Here is an 18,364-nt window from a genome sequence, read left to right as displayed (position 1 = left end):
GATTCATCCCACCCGTTTTAGACGGTATTGGGGCAGTGGGGTAGAGAGCCCACAGGACTCAGACTGGCAAGTGTTACATGTGCGGTGCTGGAATACCCACCAAACTTCAGATGGACTGACACAGGATGGAATAGTCACGAGTCCAGAAAAGGACAAGTGCCAAGCGATATCCTGCCGGGTCAGAGTGGGGCCAATAGAGAGAGTGGGGCATTGATGAAGAGCAAAGGGTGTGGCCAGGCGTGACAGGCAGGGAGGGGGTGTGGCCAAGCCTGACCAGAGGGTGTGGCCAGGCCTGCGCAGAAGGGAGTGTGGTGAGGCATGGCGCTTCATTAGGGCTCTCACTTACACACAGTTCCTCCTTTGGCGTGAGACTCAAAAATGAGAACACCTGCTAACTCCCGTTTCACCTAGGGGGGGAAAAAAGAAAAATGTGGGAAGACAAGGTACAGGAGAAGGGACTTGTGTTTTGTGTGGTGCCCGTTAGAGGTGGTTTCCAGGCTCACCTAAAGTTATCTATCACATAGATTATATGATTTCCTATCATCCTGAAATACTTTCACTAGACTTGCTACTTGGATCAGAAAGTCTATTCCAAAACTACTATCTAGACAAGCTTGTAACAATCCCCATCAGGCAGACCTCTAAGGGACATTTATTTATTTTGTGGGGTGACTGCATGCCACGGTGTACTCTCGGGAGCTGGTTCTCTTTGACTACCACGTGGGCTACTGGGATGGGGCTCCGGTTGTCAGGCTTGTAGCTATACCCACGTTGAGTCGTTTCTTAGGCTCAGATGTTATTTTTTTCATCCCGTGGTTTGTATTTAATTTTCTCTGGTGTGTATGGTGATTGCTTGAGTGGATGCCTGTGCACCACAGCTTGATTAAGAGATACTCACTGTGGTAGAAAGATGGGATAAGGCTTTAATATGAAGGAGCTCATCGTAGATAATCTCTAGGTCATCCACAGTCCTCTGGCCAGGTCTATAGAGAAAGACAGTGACAAAGCATTGTTACACACGCTTCAAATATGGGAGTGGATCCATTGGTCAGTAACACGCTAAGGGGTTTATTCTACATGAGAAGATACTGAGGGAGGCTCTGGGCCATAGCAATCCCTACAGGCACTAGAAAGGAATGTGTGCACTCGTTGGAAGGATAGGAGGAGTTGAATGTACACAGACTCCCATCCCTTCCAATCTCAGTGGGAAGCACCCTCTGCGTGGTCATTGGTTAACTTACCTGGGGCTTTGTAAGTAATTGTAAAGCATTGCTTTTTATTACACCCTAATCAATAATGACAAAACTTGTCTCTTTGAGTTCTAGGGACACTTGAATGGTCAACTTGACAATGGATTCCCATTCCTAGAGTATCTTAAGGTAACACTGGGGCTGTCACTGTTCCGGATTATACATGTTGCTCCTCCAGAGGACTCAAGTGATTTCTTACCCATCCCTAAGGAGGCATGTTCTTGAGGTGTGAATGAGACAGATCACACTGCCTGGAATTTCTAAGAGAAGGAAGGGGAGGTACATTCATATATCTGAAACTCTGTTCTGTGGACTACCCCTGACCACAACGGGTTAGTGATTTGTGTAAAAGGAGTTTTGTTTTGTTTTGTTTTTTTAATTCCAAATATTAGTACTACATAAAGTTAGTAATATACCTTTGTTGTATGGAGTAAGGGGTCATTTTTACATTAGAAAACTGAGTAAATTCCTAACTGCCTTTTCTATCTAAGTTTATTTTGGAATTATTAATGTCATTAAAGGGTATTTAATAACATTATCACACAAGGTAAGTGGCAGGCCTCCTCGGAGATAGCTGGAGGAAGAAAATGTCCTAACTTACACATGACCTTCATAAAGAGAGCTTTACCCTGAACAAAAGGATACTATGTACTTATTACACAGAATCAAAGGAGGACTTGTTTATTAATCCTGACTACACAAATCCAGGACTTGGAAGATGCCAGCCACATTCATTTCCCGCTAAGGATCATCACTGAAGGACACTGGATTGGACACCAGTCCAGTGCTCAGTGGTGTCACCTAGAAAGCACAGGACCTCAAAAGATAACGAAGAGAAGCTGGGGCCACAGGATGCCACAGGAGCCAGGCCCTCTTAGCAGGGGCCCAATCTACCACTTGACTCACACGTGGGGACTTTGAGGCAAGGACCCTTCGGGATTTAAAAGTCAATCCAGTCACCCCCAGGCATCTGCAGCCATAGGGGCAGCCATAGGGGTGGCCGTGGGGGAAAGGCTCGGGAGGTGTAATAGGATTACAGCTCTCCAGCTTGAGGCGCAGCCCCGCTGTTCCTGCTTCTTGACATGAGCTGTAAATAGCACAAATGCTCCTAGACACTTGGCTAAAATCGAAAGGAGTTACTGGATCACCTTACCCCCTGGCTGTGAACTGAGCTGAAGGTAGGGGGGGCACAACCTCAAAAATAAAGGTTTACAAGTAAGTCAGTTCTAAAATCTTGACAGATTCAATATTGGAGCTGGGGGAGCCGATGTGTGGGTGTTCAGGTGCATTTACACATGAGTGGCAATATGAAACCTTTATTGCTTAGTTTATCTGTATTTTAAAAATCTAGAGTTTTACATTTTTATTCAAATTACTGATTTAGTACATTAATTTTTTGAAATTTAAATACTGTCTTTACAATTTACAGATCTCATTACAATAAAAATAATTACAGTTCATCAAGAATTTCAAACATGATGAACTTGTCAGATCTTCAAGGCAATATACTGTCAGTGCTAAGCCAATCTGATTGTAGGATCTGTCAGGGAGAGATAAAGATGGCGACATCAGGCTACTTTTGAAACACTCTATTTGTTTAGTGTCCTATACCAGAAACCTACCTGATTTCTTCTTCCCCCCACAGCTTGTGCCCACCTTTCTCCTTTTCTAAACTCTTCTTCTACCTATCTGTCCCTCTGTCTGCCTCTCACAGTGTGCTCTGCCACTAAGGAAGGGGCTGCTCTGTTTTCTCTCCCTGGAGAAAACCCCAGCTCCCATCTGTGTAGCTCTGCGATCTATCTCATCCCCAGACAGCTTTCTTTCTTGACCTCAGTGCTTCCTGGCCTCCTCATCCCAGTAACTGACACGTACCCCAATAGTTGACATGTACCCCAGTAACTGACACACCCCAGTAACTGTCACGTACCCCAGTAACTGAAACGTACCCCAGTAACTGACATGTACCCCAGTAACTGAAATGTACCCCAAGCGTAATCTTTCCAGTACTTCTTTAGTGTCCACCAAGTGTTCTAGATTCATCTGTCACCATTTATTGTCAGTCTTTCCTCATAGCCGTGCTGTCTGCCTCAGCCGTCCACATGTCTCTTCACTTCGTAAACACACCTCACTTCCTGTCCACAAGGCTTCCTGAAGCTCCTATCTATCTAGGATGCTTCCTTCTGCCTCAAGCATTGCTTGGACTCACAAGCCCTTGTTCTTCCGAGGCTGTGTTGCTGTGGTGATTTGCAACACTTCTCTGAAGAAAGTTATTTGGTCGACGGCTCCGAACTAACTCTAGACTCTTCTCAAGAGAAGCTTGTTAGAAGGCATCCCACACTAGAGTGGAAACAGAAACTGGCGCTGAGATCTAATCTATAAACTTTCTAGTTGCCTCCTGGACTACTGGCTCATTTCTACATCTGTGAGATGGAGGACTAAGTGGAATTGCTGTAAACTGCAGGAGGAAAGCCACAGAAGCATCGCATATATAGGGAATATGGAACAAAGGCCGGATGGCAATATTATATGGACAGGCTTTCATCACGGCTCATAGGATGGAGTTCTTAAAACTCATGATGAACTTAGAGGTGAGGCCACCAGAGCCACAGAGCACTCTGGTTCTATGGCCAGAGGGAAATTGGAGCTTATGCTCTGTGACCTTCCTAGTGAGGTTAAGCAACACAAAGTGGCCCCAGCACATTTCATTTTGGTTTATACCATGACAAATAGTGACAGTTGCTTTCCCTTATCTGTGATCTTCCTTATCTCTGGTCTGCTCTTTGTAATTTCACATATCTCCAACCAACTAAGATTCAACATTCTTAGATGGAAAATTCCACAAAGAAACAATTTGCAAATTTCAAATAACTCATAGCAAATTATTTTGATGGCTTTATTTTATTCTATCTAAGTTATATATTAGATCCTATTATATATACATGATACTATATATATATATATATACATATATACACATATATACATTTACACACACACACACACACACACACACACTTGTGTACCATCCACAATCAAATACTCAAGGAGCATCTTGGGACATATCCTCCATGGGTAAAAGCTGGCATTTTAATTCTCAATAGAAGAAATTGGATAGAAGTAACCAATTTTTTAACAAATGATAGAAAATGCATAATCATACAATTATGACATGTAGCTACTTATTCTCCATCAAAGTAAGTGTGGGGAATGGGTCTGGATATAGCAAAATAGCAACTATTAGGCTAGGAGCTTTTTGGTCAGGATTTTGTCTGTGAGAAACAAGCAGGTGCTGAAGTACTTGGGAATTTCTGGTTTTGTTGGAGACTTAGTTGTGTCATGTGATGTTTTTCTGGAAACTGTCTTATGAGAGGATGTTTTGCTGAGAACATCTAGAAGTTGCCATGTGATATTTTGCTAGAATAGACACTTGAGAGGACACATGCTGTTTGGAAAGAGTACAGGTTTAACTCGACAGACAGTGGACGATTCTGTGGCATTGGTTCACCTTGCCACTCTTAGCTGGTGTTTATTAGGCTCTGCAGATGCTGGTACTCGCTGAAAATGCTCTTGCATTGGTTCGCCTTGCTTTCTTCACCGATCTTTACTTGTTATGACTTTGTAGAGAGAAATGCACCAAAGAACTCCTCATGGTATTCCCGCTGCTTCTTGCCACTTCTGAGCACTCGTGCCGACTGGCAGGATCCCTGGTTTCTTCTGTGTCGAGCTGCTGCTACTGATTATCTGTGGTGTTTTGCTAGTGGACTGGACTGCTGACAACAAAGATTGGAATTGCCCCAAAGAACTATTTCTAAATAGGTCGGCAAACCCCTGTTTCCTATTAACCTTTCTTTGCCCCTATCTCTGGTGGGTGGTGGGCTAGAAGGGAGGTTGAAGCATTAAAGAACCATAAGTAAGGTTCTGAAAAAAAAATCTAAGCCTACAAGGTGCTGCCATCACACCCCATACTGAGTTTTACCAGAAGAGCAGGAAGATGCCAGAGATTTTGGACAGTGGAAATCAGATCAGACTAGACTCAACAAGACTGGGAAGCTCTGGAGCCAGGCACTCTCACACCACCATGGTAGATAAGAGGTGGCCCAGATGACAAGCTCAACTTGAGCACTCACTGGTGAGGGGTGGGTCTCAGTGGTTCATCAACTGGCCCCTACTCAGAGCGACTGGATTCTGGGGCCACTCCTGGCCCTCACCTACTACAATGATCAGAGTGAGAGAAAATTTGTTCTCTGGAGAACAGAAAGAATTCCTAGGGTAGCTGATGGAGCCTGGAAATGTAGATCGGAGCTAATGGTTTTAGAGACTTGTAGTTGAAAAAGGTTGTCTCAGGAAGGTTATAAAAGGGTTTCAGGCCGGAGAAACTCTCTGCATTTTGGCAGTAAATGTGAAGGAGAAGTGTGGTTTCAGCCTCTTTGGTTCCACAGAAAGCACAGCCTGCTGGGAAGAAGGCTAGTGAAGATCTACCTTAGTGCTTTCAAGACAGAGTCTCTTGGGGGTGTCACTGGTGTACAGACACCCATGTGGCAGTCCAGCCCCGGTCATCCATCTTCAGGAACCAACCCAGGAAAATAAAGTCTTCTGTAGGGACTGAGCAGATACTGTGGTGAATCACATGGGGGGCCTTTGAAACCAAACTGAACAATGTCTAAACTCAGGTTAGCTTTTGAATGAATGGGGAAAAAAGAAAACACTACAGAAAACACAGACACAACAAAACAACTCTGAGGGTTCAAGTGTTCGATGAAATGACCGGGCAGGCCGCTGCTGCCATTTGGCAATAGACCCAGGCTTCCAGGAGCTCTTTGGTCCTGTTTCCAGCATGTGGTTTGATGAGGTGAGAGAAGTCAGCGCTGCAAGGTGTGAAGAGACTTACTCTTTCAAAAATGAGTCTATTCACAATTCACACAGATCAAAACATTCATAAGAGATTTGCCCAGAGCCAGGACCCTGTCCCTCTAGGGCATCAACATGTCATTAAGATTGACAGTTGAGGTAAATACTAGGCAGAAGGCCAGATGGAACGTAAGACAGTCTAGTCAACCTGTGCCCACCTAAGCAAATCAAAATGTGAGCCCCTGTCCTCCACAGGGCACCTCAGTATCAGCTGTAGAAATAACAGCAACAAACTTGGCTTCTCCCAAGGCCACTGGCTCAGGGCCACTGTGCCATCTAGCATCTTCGGGAAGGTTCATCTCTCCACTCTCTCTTCAGATAGTGATACTCCCCTTGATCTGCCCCCAGCCCTCAAAGAGCATCTGAGAACATCTAAAACTGGGCCTTCCCTACCACAATCACTGAACAAAGTCATATTTTAAAAGTGGGTCTCTTGTGGCAAACAGTGGCATTAGGTACCTTTCATGCTTTGGTTTTTATGGGGACAACAGGGGGGGAATGGAGAAGCAATCCTACAAATCAGCCCCCAGCCTGTTCAATCAGTAATGAAAGGGTCCCAAGGACTGAAGGCAATTTGGCTTTCAAGAGGAAAGGGAAACAAGGTGAGAGCGGGGAGGAGATAACTCCCATGGACCTTCAGAAGAGGAACCCGAGAGGCTGGGGAAGTGAATTGACTCTCTGGATGCTGAGTGGCAGCTGGTGAATGTACCTGGTCTTTACTTGTCCTTCCCCAGATGTCACAGGGAGAGATGCTAGGCATCCCTGCTCCTTTTCAAACCTGCGTGGTGCCACATTGATGTGGATTTGTTGGATCCCGCTGTGGAAAGGCCTAGTTTCTACAAGGGCTGCATTCTGGCAGCAACGTTTAGTTACAGACAAGATAATAAACGGGGATGGAGGGAGAAGCAGTTTATACATTAAAGGATGGGAGGGCTCAGGTGATATTGGACGCTGCTGGTAAATACCGTTTTATCAAGGAATTTATCAAGGTCAGAGATGGAGTTCCTCAGCTACTGGGATGTGGATAAAATAAGAAATTCACCCATCTACCAAGTGGCATGTAGGCATGACTCTGGGTACAATATGCAGGGGAGAAAGTGAATAAACTGGCTCCAGTAGACCCGCCACCTGGTAAACACTAATCTTTGTAGAAAACACCAAGAGAAGTCAACATAATAAATGCAAATACAAGTCACATATAAGTTTCTAAATTTTAAGAAGTGTTTCATTTACCTCTGGGGAGGGCCGTTTATGTCTGGTGTAGGACTTTACCGCAATCCACCTGATGCTCTGTTAAGTCATATGTAACATTGTATCTATCACTCTCCGATGCCCTAGAGACCATGGATAAATCTTACTTCTTCTACTCCCCTTTAAGGGAACTATGGAAGGGATCTGTACTCTTGTCTAGAGAAACAGTTTGGTTTTGTTGCATGCTTGCTTGCTTTTCCTACCTCTCAATGTCCTTCTTTATACACGTAAGGGACATTTCCTGTGACTAAATAAAGTGGCTGACCCAGCTGTCACCCTTTCACCTTATCTTAACCACAGAGAAGTTTGTTACATGCAAGTGGCTCTCTTCTGTTCTAACTATAAAGCCTATGCAGTGGGGCTTCGTGCTTCTCTACAAGATTAGAAATAAATACAGACTACCAGTAAACAGGGAAAGCTTTCTGTTTGTGAGAAAGGATACCGTCCCTGTAAGACATGGGACCCTGGTTCCATAGGTCAGAGACTCTAAGTGCTTTTAGGACAAGGTGATGGGTTGTGCTCAGGCACATAAAATGCCTAATGGTCTTCCAGCATATGTGTCTTACAAGAACACTCTAGAAGTTTAACACTGAACTTCTATTGGGAAAATAAAGTATTATTTGTCTTTGTCTTATGAGTATAGATGAGTTTCTGCATGTGTGTTTGTGGACCATGTGCATGCCCAGTGCCCAAGACACCCAGAGGAGGGTGTCAGATCCCCTGGAACTGGAATTACGGGCTGCTGTGAGTCACCATGCAGGGCTGTAAACTAAACTCCAGTCCTCTATCAGAGCAGTAAGTGCTCAAACATTGAGTCATCTCTCGAGCCCTTAACGTTAAACTTTGCTAAGATGTACAACTACTGGTACTTTCCTTTGAGATACCCAAATATTAAGTAGAAGAGGACTAGCCAATTAGGATGGAGTCAGATGCCAAAGCTCACATACCAAAGGTTTTGAGAACAATAGAAAATACAAACTCTCAGTAGTGCTATAGGGACACACGGTCAGCTTTACCTTTTCCTCAGTAAACTGTCAGTTCTTACTAGGCTTAAGGTGAATTATCCTATCATAGTCTCTCCTCCTCGTCTTCCTCCTGTCCCCCTTCTCCTCTTCCTCCTCTTATTTAGTCATCTCATTGTAACTCACTAGCTGTACTAGAAAAAAGAAACGTGAAGCAGCTTCGCATGAAGGAAGGCATATTTCAACAAGAAGAAAATCACTTGACGTCTCCTTAGCCCCATTTCTTATTCTGAACACGGAAAGTTTAATTTGTCCGCGTGAAGTTTAAAGAGTTACTTAATGCTTCAGGGTCGAAGGATGTGAGGTCACCATGTAAACTACGCAGTGCTATTCAAATATGAGTCACTAAGTTTTGTGTGTGGCTCTGGTGGAGTAAGGTGGCTCCTCCCAGCCAATGGTTTGTCTCCTTACTCGAGTTTTCCAGCACCTCTACACAGCTGTAAAGACAAGCCAATTAGTAACCCCAAGCTAAGGATCAGTTTTAGCAATAAAATTATGCATGAGAGCCAGGCATGGTTGTATAACCTTTTAGTCCCAGCACCCCAGAGACAGAGCCAGGCATGTATTTGCAAATTTGAAGCCATTCTGGTTTACATAGTGAAACTCAACCTGAAAAAAAAAAAAAAAGCACGAAACATATATACTTTTAAGAAAGTCTTGTTTATCTGAAATCTCAGTTTAGTTGGGCATCCTGTATTTAATCTGGAAACACTAATCATAAAACGTTTCATTTCTGTGGATTCAGTTTTGACAATGTTTCACCCACATGGACTCGGCTGCTGACAACACAGAGAGCTCAGTGCCTGAGAGCCATGTAAGAGAACTACAGGATCCAGGAGCTTACAAGAAAGGCTAACCTCCATTATTATCAGAACCCTCTGTGGACTGTGGAATCACTGGAGCCTCCCTCAAAGGAAAGCATGCTCTCTCTACAGAGGACAAACACTTGCGCTCTGTTCTCTATGGTGATAACATATTGAATGTATTATGCTCATGTCAGATGTAGAGAAGAATGATTTAATGATATGAGGTAATCGTGTAATAACTACTTTAAAATCTGACTTCCTTGACATCTTCTTCACCAATGCCCCAAATATAACCTAGAAAGTTTTTCCAAGTCCCTTCAGAACCATGGCAGGTAGAACACAGCTCCAGAGTTAGCCATCTGGATCAAATTCTGAGCCCACCATCACCTGGATAACCACAGGCAACTGACTTTGCCTAAGCTTTGGTTTCCTAACATACAAGATGGGAAGTGTGTTAACTACCTCATGGTTGGTTGAGAGAATCAAATTAAGGGGTTATTTAGTCCAGTGCCTAGCACACATGCACTTAATAAATGCTGCCTATCATTAAGTACAATTGCATTTGTGTTTCCATTTACAAGACCTTGGAAAGCAGGGAGAGGGTTAGCAGGCATTATTAAATTCTTCGAGATTTGGACCCAAGAGATGTTGGATGTGTTAATGGCAAATCTGTGAGAATAGAATCCTGGCTCTCGTACTCTGTGTTACTGATGAGTTATTTAGTGGGCTCTTGGATTGCATGCATGTATTTCAAATGGTATCATTAAATTCTCCAAAACCCAATAATTTTATTCTCATACAAATATCTAGCTGTTCATAGTCTTGGCCTCTGTAGTCCATTCTCTACAATCATCAGGGAATTCAACTTCAGAGATCAATGTGCTGCATATCTGGCCATTCACATCTTCCCTTCATGCTCTTCCACCATGCCCCAAAATGACTACATTGCTTCTAATCCAAAGATGGCTTAGCTGGTCTCCCCTCATCTGACCTCTGACGTAACTCTGCTCTGGGTCTGGGTCCTTCAGGGTCAGTTCTTTACTTTCCCAGTATGATTCTGGTCTACTCCCATGCTTGTGCCCCTGGCCAGCTTAAAGCTTCTTCTTTGCTTTGGGAGAAAGAGCACTGAGGTGACAGCCTTTGTTGCTCCTAAGAAGCAGAGAATCAGCCCACACATTCATCCATGCTACAGTGAATGCATGCAGGAACTTTCGGTCAGATAGCATGTTCCACCCTCCTTAAGACCCCAGCCTTAGAGAGCTTCATACCATCAATTGTAGGAAAAAAACAACCTGAAAATCAATAGAGAGCTAGCTACCAAAATGTTAATCGTAATTATCTATCTGGAGATAGAGTGCATGTGATATGCATTCTTTTGAAACTCCTACTAGTTTTCAAATTTTCTACAACAAATACATTGACTTGAAGTCATTAAAATACATTAAAATTAAAATATTAAAACATTTGACTTGAAGTATTCAGACCTTGAGCTGATCTTACCGTGAACACTAAAGTGTAAGAGTGTAGTAGCTATAGCACCACTACCCCGGGTCTGAATCATAATGGCAAGCAGTTCTGTGCGCTTTCTTGGGTATGCAGACATGAGCAGAATGTGACACACTGCTTTTATAGGGAAGATGTAATTCTAAAGTCAAGAAATGATTCACTTAATGAAATCATTTATACAGGTACAGTCGCTAAGCTTCCAATGAGGACATAGCAACCTTTGCAGTGAGAACAGAGGCAGTTTGCCATTGAGTGGTGCACTGTGGGAAGGTCCGTGCTGAGTGGTGCATCGTGGGAAGGTCGGCACTGAGTAGTGCACTGTGGGAGGATCGGCACTGAGTGGTGCACTGTGGGAGGATCGGCACTGAGCGGTGCACTGTGGGAAGGTCTGCGCTGAGTGGTGCGCTGTGGGAGGGTCCATGGAGCAGCCCTGTTTCCTAGCTTTAGCTCCTGAGCTCAGGCTTCTTTCCTCTGACCATCATGTGAGGATGGACTGCCTGATGGTGAACATTCTCTTGGCAAGTACTTCCTCCCCAGAAGTGAAGACAGTGACTTCTGGCTGGTGAACCGGAGATCTCCAGAGTAAAGGGACCGTCCTAAAAATATCATGATTTCAGACCTCACATCCTCAAAAACAGTCTGGACAAACAAAGATGCAGTTAAGGCAAGTCGGGATGGTGAGATGGCTTAGTGGTTAGGAGGGCTTCCTGCTCTTCCAGAAGACCCCAGGGCAGTTCCCAATGTCTACGTCAGGCAACCCAGAGGAAAATCCAATGCCCTTTTCTGGCCTCTCGCGCATGCGCGCGCGCACACACACACACACACACACACACACACACACACACACAGAGAGAGAGAGAGAGAGAGAGAGAGAGAGAGACTGTGAGAAAGGTCCACATTGAAGGGTACACTGTGGGAAGGGCAAGAATTATAAAATAACTTAGAAAACAAGATTTGCTAGTGAAGAGAAATTACACAGCTTCTTGAGCACTCCCCAACAAATTTATAGAGCACACAGTCAGTCAGCAGGGCTGCTGGGCATTAGAGCCATGAGTGGACAGTGGTGGATAACCCTGCACCCCACCCTTCCCAGGGTTTCCTCACAGCACTCATTTCCAGCCTTATGCCAATGTCTAAAACCTTTCATGGACCACATAAAACAAATGAGTTCAAGTTGATGAGTTTCTGGACCATTCAGAAGACTCCAGAACTTGTTAAAAATGTTTAATATGACAATCTAATTTTTCTGTGCTGTTCTTTACTTTCTCTGGGCTCAATGGACTTCTTCCCTTTCCAACTACGTAAGAGTCTAGGATTTAGGAAATTTCAGAATTGTAGACCTAGAATTTGATTTGAGAAATATGAGCTTCATTTCTCTCCCACTCTGGGCAAGCCTCTGAGAGACCCCTCAAAAGTGGGGGCACAGTGTTCCACTCTCCACGGAAGGAGCTAGAACGTGTGTATGCAGGAGAGTCCTGTTTCTATGAAGCCTCTTTGTATCCAGCTGGCTTTACTTTTTACAATATTGTACTTATGTGGTCACCTCTGTATCTTTAGACCCCCGGTTTCCTATCCAAGTGCCTGCTTAAACGTACCCAAGTGCCCACTTCTGCATGTAAGAGTCTGCTGTATCTATGCATGTAGAGTCGTTCAGATTTATAAACAAAGCAAAGTCAAAACAATAAGCTCTGAGAGTTCATTTGTGTTTGATGGCCCTGTCTCAACGCTACAACAACAGCACCATCAACCTGTCACTGTTCTGTAGCATCTGCCCCCAAATGCCACCCAGGTCCACACCTGTGCAACCACAATGGGCATTGTGAGTCACTCTGTCTGCCACCACATAAAAAGCTAATTTCACATTCAGAATGTATGTTTTTTTTTTCTTTCAATACCAATAGCAACAAGAGTGTGCCAAAAAATTGGCCCTGAAGCTGTATTCTGTTTTTTAAACTGCAGAACACTCTTTCATACTTTGACAGTTAAAATGCTGCAGTTAATGTAATAAACAGAGAATTTTTCTAAGTAGCCTGTCAAAACAAGTGACACTTTTTTTTTTAGCTAGCGAGTCTCAGACTCCGAACAATAGGAAGTACCTTTCAAAGCAACATCTTCATTATACAATCAAATTCTCAAAGTAATCTTCTCATCAAAGAATATTGTGTTATTTCTTTCCCAGTAATTATCAGAGTTCTGCAACCTCTCTGGCAGTGGTGACTATTATAAATGCAGCTGCGCTGAGTTCAAACACTGGGGTCTTGGCCCCGCTGACATGGAGCCAGCCTATGCCTTGGTTCCACACTTCTCAGTGACTGCAGTTTAGGCAGTGAGGGGCCAACCTACCCAAGACCTATGGATTTAGCTTCAGTCTCCAAGAGTGAAGTGCTCTCTCCCTCCCTCCCTCCCTCCCTCCCTCCAAGAACAGAAGTGCTGCAGATGACACTTAGCCAAGTCAGTTTCTTTCCTTTCCCCTTACATAGAGTCAAGTGGTATCTCCAAAGATCACTAGAAAATTGAAAGATAGCCAACCAAAAAATAGAGGGGTGTGGGTGTGGGTGTGTGTGGGTGTGCGTGTGTAGAACTTGAGTGTCTGTCTCACAAAACTAGATTCCTTAGTTTTCACTCTTCTATCCCTTAGGAGCTGCCATTCAAGTAGGAAGAAAATCTATAAGCCAAAAGGAGCATTGGCAGCTCAATCCCAATATTTGACAAATTAAAAAAACAAAAAACGGGGGCTGGGGGTGGAGGGGGATAAGAAGAAAATTCCCAGACGATACATTGAGAAATATTAGTGGATCTTTATCTTGTTTGTTTCTTTGTTTGTTTGGAGACATGATCTCCATCTGTAATCCAAACTAGCATGAACTTGCTGTGTTACCCTGGATAGCCTGACACTCCAAATCTTCCTGCTTCTGTTTCTAAAGTGCTTGAGCCCCGGCCTGAGCCACACCACCAAGTGAAAACCTGGCATTCAATAGCCAGAGGTCAACTGGGAAATGAACTTTCTTGGGAGATTTGGGTTTCTAGGGTTCACCTAAATGCATCACAAGTGTGGGTGAAAATGGCAGCAGTACCACCTCTCTTTACGAGTGCTGGGATCGAACCCGTGGCTTCACTCATACATGCTAGACAAGTTCTTAACCCCCAACCCAGAGGATCTTATTTCTACAGACGACTCATGAAACCTAGCCATGAGGTCTAGAGCATCCAGCAGGCACTCAATAAATGGCTGCCTAGCTGTGTAGTCTGGAGCATACAGCAGGTACTCAATAAACGGCTGCCCCGTTTGAATCTAATTTGGCAGCGCTTTTCTTATTGGATTACAACATACAAACAGCTTATCCTTTTTTACATTTTAGTCTACTTGGTAAGTGGTCAAAAATATTAGTGAATCGAAAGGTATTTCTGCCTCTTTGAAGCAAAGAAGAGCTGAGGAAGGGTTGGCAGGGGCTGTGAACTCACACACTCACTTGCAAATGCTTCCTGATGCCTTTCTTGTTGGGGACATAGCCTGACAATTCCACAGAAGAGCAACTCCCCTCTCCACAGAATAGAATGCTAACACACACTGCCTATCTATCATAGGATGCAGTGCAGTCCCCATTGAATTTTTGTTCTCAGGTCTTCAGAGCTATCTTCTGCTCTCCCAGAGTTCAGAAAGAAGGAACAAGCCCCTTGTCTACTTAACTTAATTCCACAGTATTCAGAACTGGTCAAAGAAACACGGCATTGTGTGATTGCCTTTCACAGACCCCCAGATTTTAGCTGCCTGTCAGCAGGAGAGAACTGTTTGCGGGAGGGACACATGGGGCAGGCCCCCCTGACATTGAATGCCTTTAGTACTCCTTGGTCTTCAGCTCTCCCCAGTGAATACCATCTGCCTGGTATCCATGCATGTATTCTGACAACCTGAACACCTCCATACATTTCCAGATGCCTTAAAGTCATCTCAGCCAGAATGACAGTGGTTGGGATGACCATGACAGCAAGGAACCAGCCAAAAGGGGAGTGACCCAGGAAATGATGAGGGAGGACAGGTGGTGGATGAATGGGTCAAGAGAAAGGGAGGCAGTCAGACTGGAGAGAAAGTGTAGTTTCTGATGGCATCGTTCATTTGTGTTCCAAAGCCCCAGGGAATTCTTGTGTCCTCGGCCACCCTCCCCATGATCCTTCAGGGCAGACAGAGCATAAATTGGCTGGGCAGGTTCCTTGGACCCTACTCCTGCTTAGGTCAGTGAAGCTCTGGCTTTTCTATTTGATATTTTGGAATCTTCTATAAAATTTCTGTTTGAAGAGAGGGTATTGAGGCTGAAAGAGCTGAAAGCCATGGTTCTAGAGTTAAGGATGGTAGTGCCAGCTGGGATGAGGGGAAAGGCCTTTGAAATGCTCTGTGTGGGAGATTAAGCCCCAAGAGAGAGTTTGGACAAAGGGGGCATGGTGTGACAAAATGACATGTGTTTAAAAAGCCTGTGCAGCATGGAGTATGGGCCAGTGAAAGGCAGAGAGCCCTGGGGGAAGGAGATAAAGCTGTACTCAGAGGCTATTGTGAATTGGTCCGAGGGGCAGAAGCTGGGGAAGTCTGTCTGAGGGACAGCTCTCACTTGGAAAGTGCCCAGTGGACATAGCAGACATAAAACTGAATGTCCTTATGGAGACCTGATAATAAAAGGTCGGCAGAGCCCTGGACTCAGAGTTGACATTCATAGCTGCCTGGTACTGGTTGTATGGTGGAGGGAGGTTTCATTTCCAGCATGAAAATATAAACCTGAATGTGGGGCTTCCAAATCTAGTCCCAAGCCATGCCTACTTCAAAGGTCTCCCTGAGTGGGAAAGCTTGGGGGCAGCCATGGTATGCATGCCCTGGAGCAATCAGTAAAATGCCTTGCATCTAACAGGACCTTGACAGGTTTTTCCTTCTTCGGCCTAAGTATCTCAAGGTTGTCAATGTCAGGTTATAGTCAGCTGTGGCAGACAAGGTAGTTTCCAGCTGCTTCACTGACTGGATGGAGGCCTTAAGGGCTTATCAAAAGAATGGATGGATGGATAGATGGATGGATGGATGGATGGATTGATGGATGGATGGATGGATGGATGGATGGATGGATGGATGGATGGACAGATAAACGGGTGGACGGGTGGATGGATGAATGGTTGGGTGGGAGGGTAGATAGGAAGATGGATGGATGGATGGGTGGATGGATGGATGGATGGATGGATGGATGGATGGATGGATGGGTGAATGAGTCTAACACAGGTATGAGAGCTTTGCTTCTGAGGACTTTTGCCTCTAGCACTATGAAGAAAGGGGCTGCCGCAGTCTGGCCTAGAAGCAGACCAGTTTCTGTTTGCCATTGGCCAAAGGTCATTTAATATGGGGGCTCCAGTTTGAGATCCTGAGCTTCCTGCTAAAGATCTATAGTTTAAACTGACATGAGGGGAAAGTGGAGTTTTGGGGGGCAAAGCTAAAAATATAATAGAGACAAGCAGCACTGCAGTCTCTCCCCGTTGTTGTCTCCTCTGACATGGGGGAAGACTAGGACTTTTGCTGCCGTGCGTCCCTCCCCAGGGTCCCTGCAGCAGTCTGGGCCAGCCAGATGAGATGCTCCTGGCTCTCACTTACGGTTTTCGCAGGATCATTCTCATGTGGGCGTCAGGGCCCATCTGTGAGAGCAGCAGCATGGTGTCCTGAAGTTCTTCATCACACTCCTTCTTCTCTTCCTCAGTAGGCAAAGGGGCATCCTCACGCTCGTCATCCAGAAATCGATAAAATAAATATTTGTCTTGGAAATGGCGCTCCTGGTCCACTGCGGGAAACATGGAGGCAAGGGTCAGCTGGGGCTTGAAGCTGGGCAGGAGTCTGACAAGAGTTGTGCAGCTGAACAGCAGAATCCGAGTCCTTCAAACTCCACCTCACCCAGGCGGGGCAGCCGGGAGTGACGCCATGCCAACTGCAGTCATTTCTGCCACAGCCACTTAGAACCACCCGGATTTGGACTTTCTGGGCCTCCTGCTGAGCACCTGCCAGCTTTTATGGAATGAGCACACTATGCCTTGGGGTAGCCTTTTCTACAGGGTAGGGCATGTGTCCCAAACTGGTAAGCTCCTGTCTGAGAATGCTTGTTTGAGAGGACAGTCTTACAGGAGACATTCCTTTGGGAAGTCAGAACTTAAGCTTTTCTTTCTATATGCAGTTAGGCATACTTCTCATCCCACTTGGGAGGATGGCTACCAGAGTATTAATTAGTGATATGAACACAGCCAACCAGACCATGCTTCTAGATCACAGACTCCTTGAAGGAAATTGGGGTCATTTTCTTGCAGAGAAATGCTCCTCCCTTTCTTTTGGCAAAGCTGGGGACTCAAACCCAGGAACTCTCACATATTAACCAAGTGATCAACAACAAGATCTAGTAGATCTCTGTTAGGAAAAAAAAAAAGGTAGACTAGGGTAGCACCTCTTGTCTAAGTGTCTGAGCATCATTTAGTCCCTTTATAGCTTGGGTTGTCAATATGTTCAAAAGACAGAGAACACTGGTAGACCCTTCCAGGGCCCCAAAACAGGGATGGGAGCAGCGGTGGCAGCAAGGGCGGCTGCAGGGGCAACAGCCACATATAGGTACTTCTTGCAAACCAATATGCTTAGAATCCATCCCAGACTGCAAAGTTGGAATCTACATCTCAGCAAGAGCTCCAGGAGATTGGAATGCACATTAAAGTCTGAGAAACTCAAGCAAAATTATTATTCCCATGTTCCCAGGTGTTGGCGAGTGAAATGGATGATTTGAATATTTTCATGTTTAGAAAAGTAGTCTTAAACAAGTGGCATTAGCAGTTCAGTGACAGGCGCCCGCCAGCCCCCGGCTAGCTCTTCTGTTCAGCGAGAGCCGCGGTAGTGACTGGAGACAGCAATTGCAGAGCGCAGCTCTGATTTTAAATATGGTCATCCTGCCGGTATACAAATTGGCTCTCCCAGACAGTGGCACAGCTAAAAGGCAGTGTCTGAATTCATTACTGACTCTCATGTCATCAGCCCGGCCACACATTTCATTGCTCTCTCACTCTGCCCCTGCATCAGGACCGCTATGCAATGCTTGGAGTATAATCACACTATCAATGAACCATGAATGCAAACTAATAAACATAATTGGAGCTGATGCACTCCGGTTGCAATTTCATTTTCCTTTCCTTCATTCTCGGAAGTTAGGAAGGTTCAATGTGGAACATTGCAATCAATAGCATCCGCTCGCTGCATTTGTATTACTAAATGAAGATGCTAGCTTGGTGGTTCTTTAAGGGGATCGTAATTCTTTCTTGCTCATTTGGGAATTCAGCAATAGCTTACCCAGAGAAATATGCTTTGCATTTCTTGAGAATTTTCCAGAGCCTGTGGCTCATCTTACCATGGTTGAGGACACCATCTTCCAGCAAGACTTGCCACATGCCAACAGCTTGAGTCCGTGAGTGAACACAGGATGTCTGCTGTATCATCCAGTCTACCAGCTCAGTCCCAACACAGCATTGTCTAAAGGAGATAAGACACGGGAGATAGGAAAACCATACATTTGCAGAGAGGAGAGAGAAAGAGAGAGGAAGGGAGAGAGGGCGAGGGCGAGGGCGAGGG

General features: G+C 44.9%; 1 protein-coding gene across 6 annotated transcripts in view; it reads right to left on the bottom strand.

Moving 5' to 3' along the window:
- The window catches only part of Rapgef4 (Rap guanine nucleotide exchange factor 4), a 298,925-nt gene that overhangs the window by 60,431 nt on the left and 220,130 nt on the right, over positions 1–18,364 (bottom strand). For all 6 annotated transcript variants that reach the window (XM_029474005.1, XM_029474006.1, XM_029474008.1 and 3 more), the window contains 4 exons: positions 18,144–18,265; positions 16,364–16,547; positions 899–983; positions 347–407 (listed from right to left, as the gene is read on the bottom strand). In XM_029474005.1, the coding sequence (XP_029329865.1) occupies positions 347–407; positions 899–983; positions 16,364–16,547; positions 18,144–18,265 (452 nt within the window). The remainder of the gene's footprint in view (positions 1–346; positions 408–898; positions 984–16,363; positions 16,548–18,143; positions 18,266–18,364) is intronic.

The sequence above is a fragment of the Mus caroli genome, chromosome 2 (genome assembly GCF_900094665.2).
Source record: "Mus caroli chromosome 2, CAROLI_EIJ_v1.1, whole genome shotgun sequence".
NCBI classification, from domain to species: domain Eukaryota; kingdom Metazoa; phylum Chordata; class Mammalia; order Rodentia; family Muridae; genus Mus; species Mus caroli.
The sequence above is the reverse complement of the archived record's forward strand: the minus strand, read 5'-3'. Positions and strand labels throughout refer to the sequence as shown.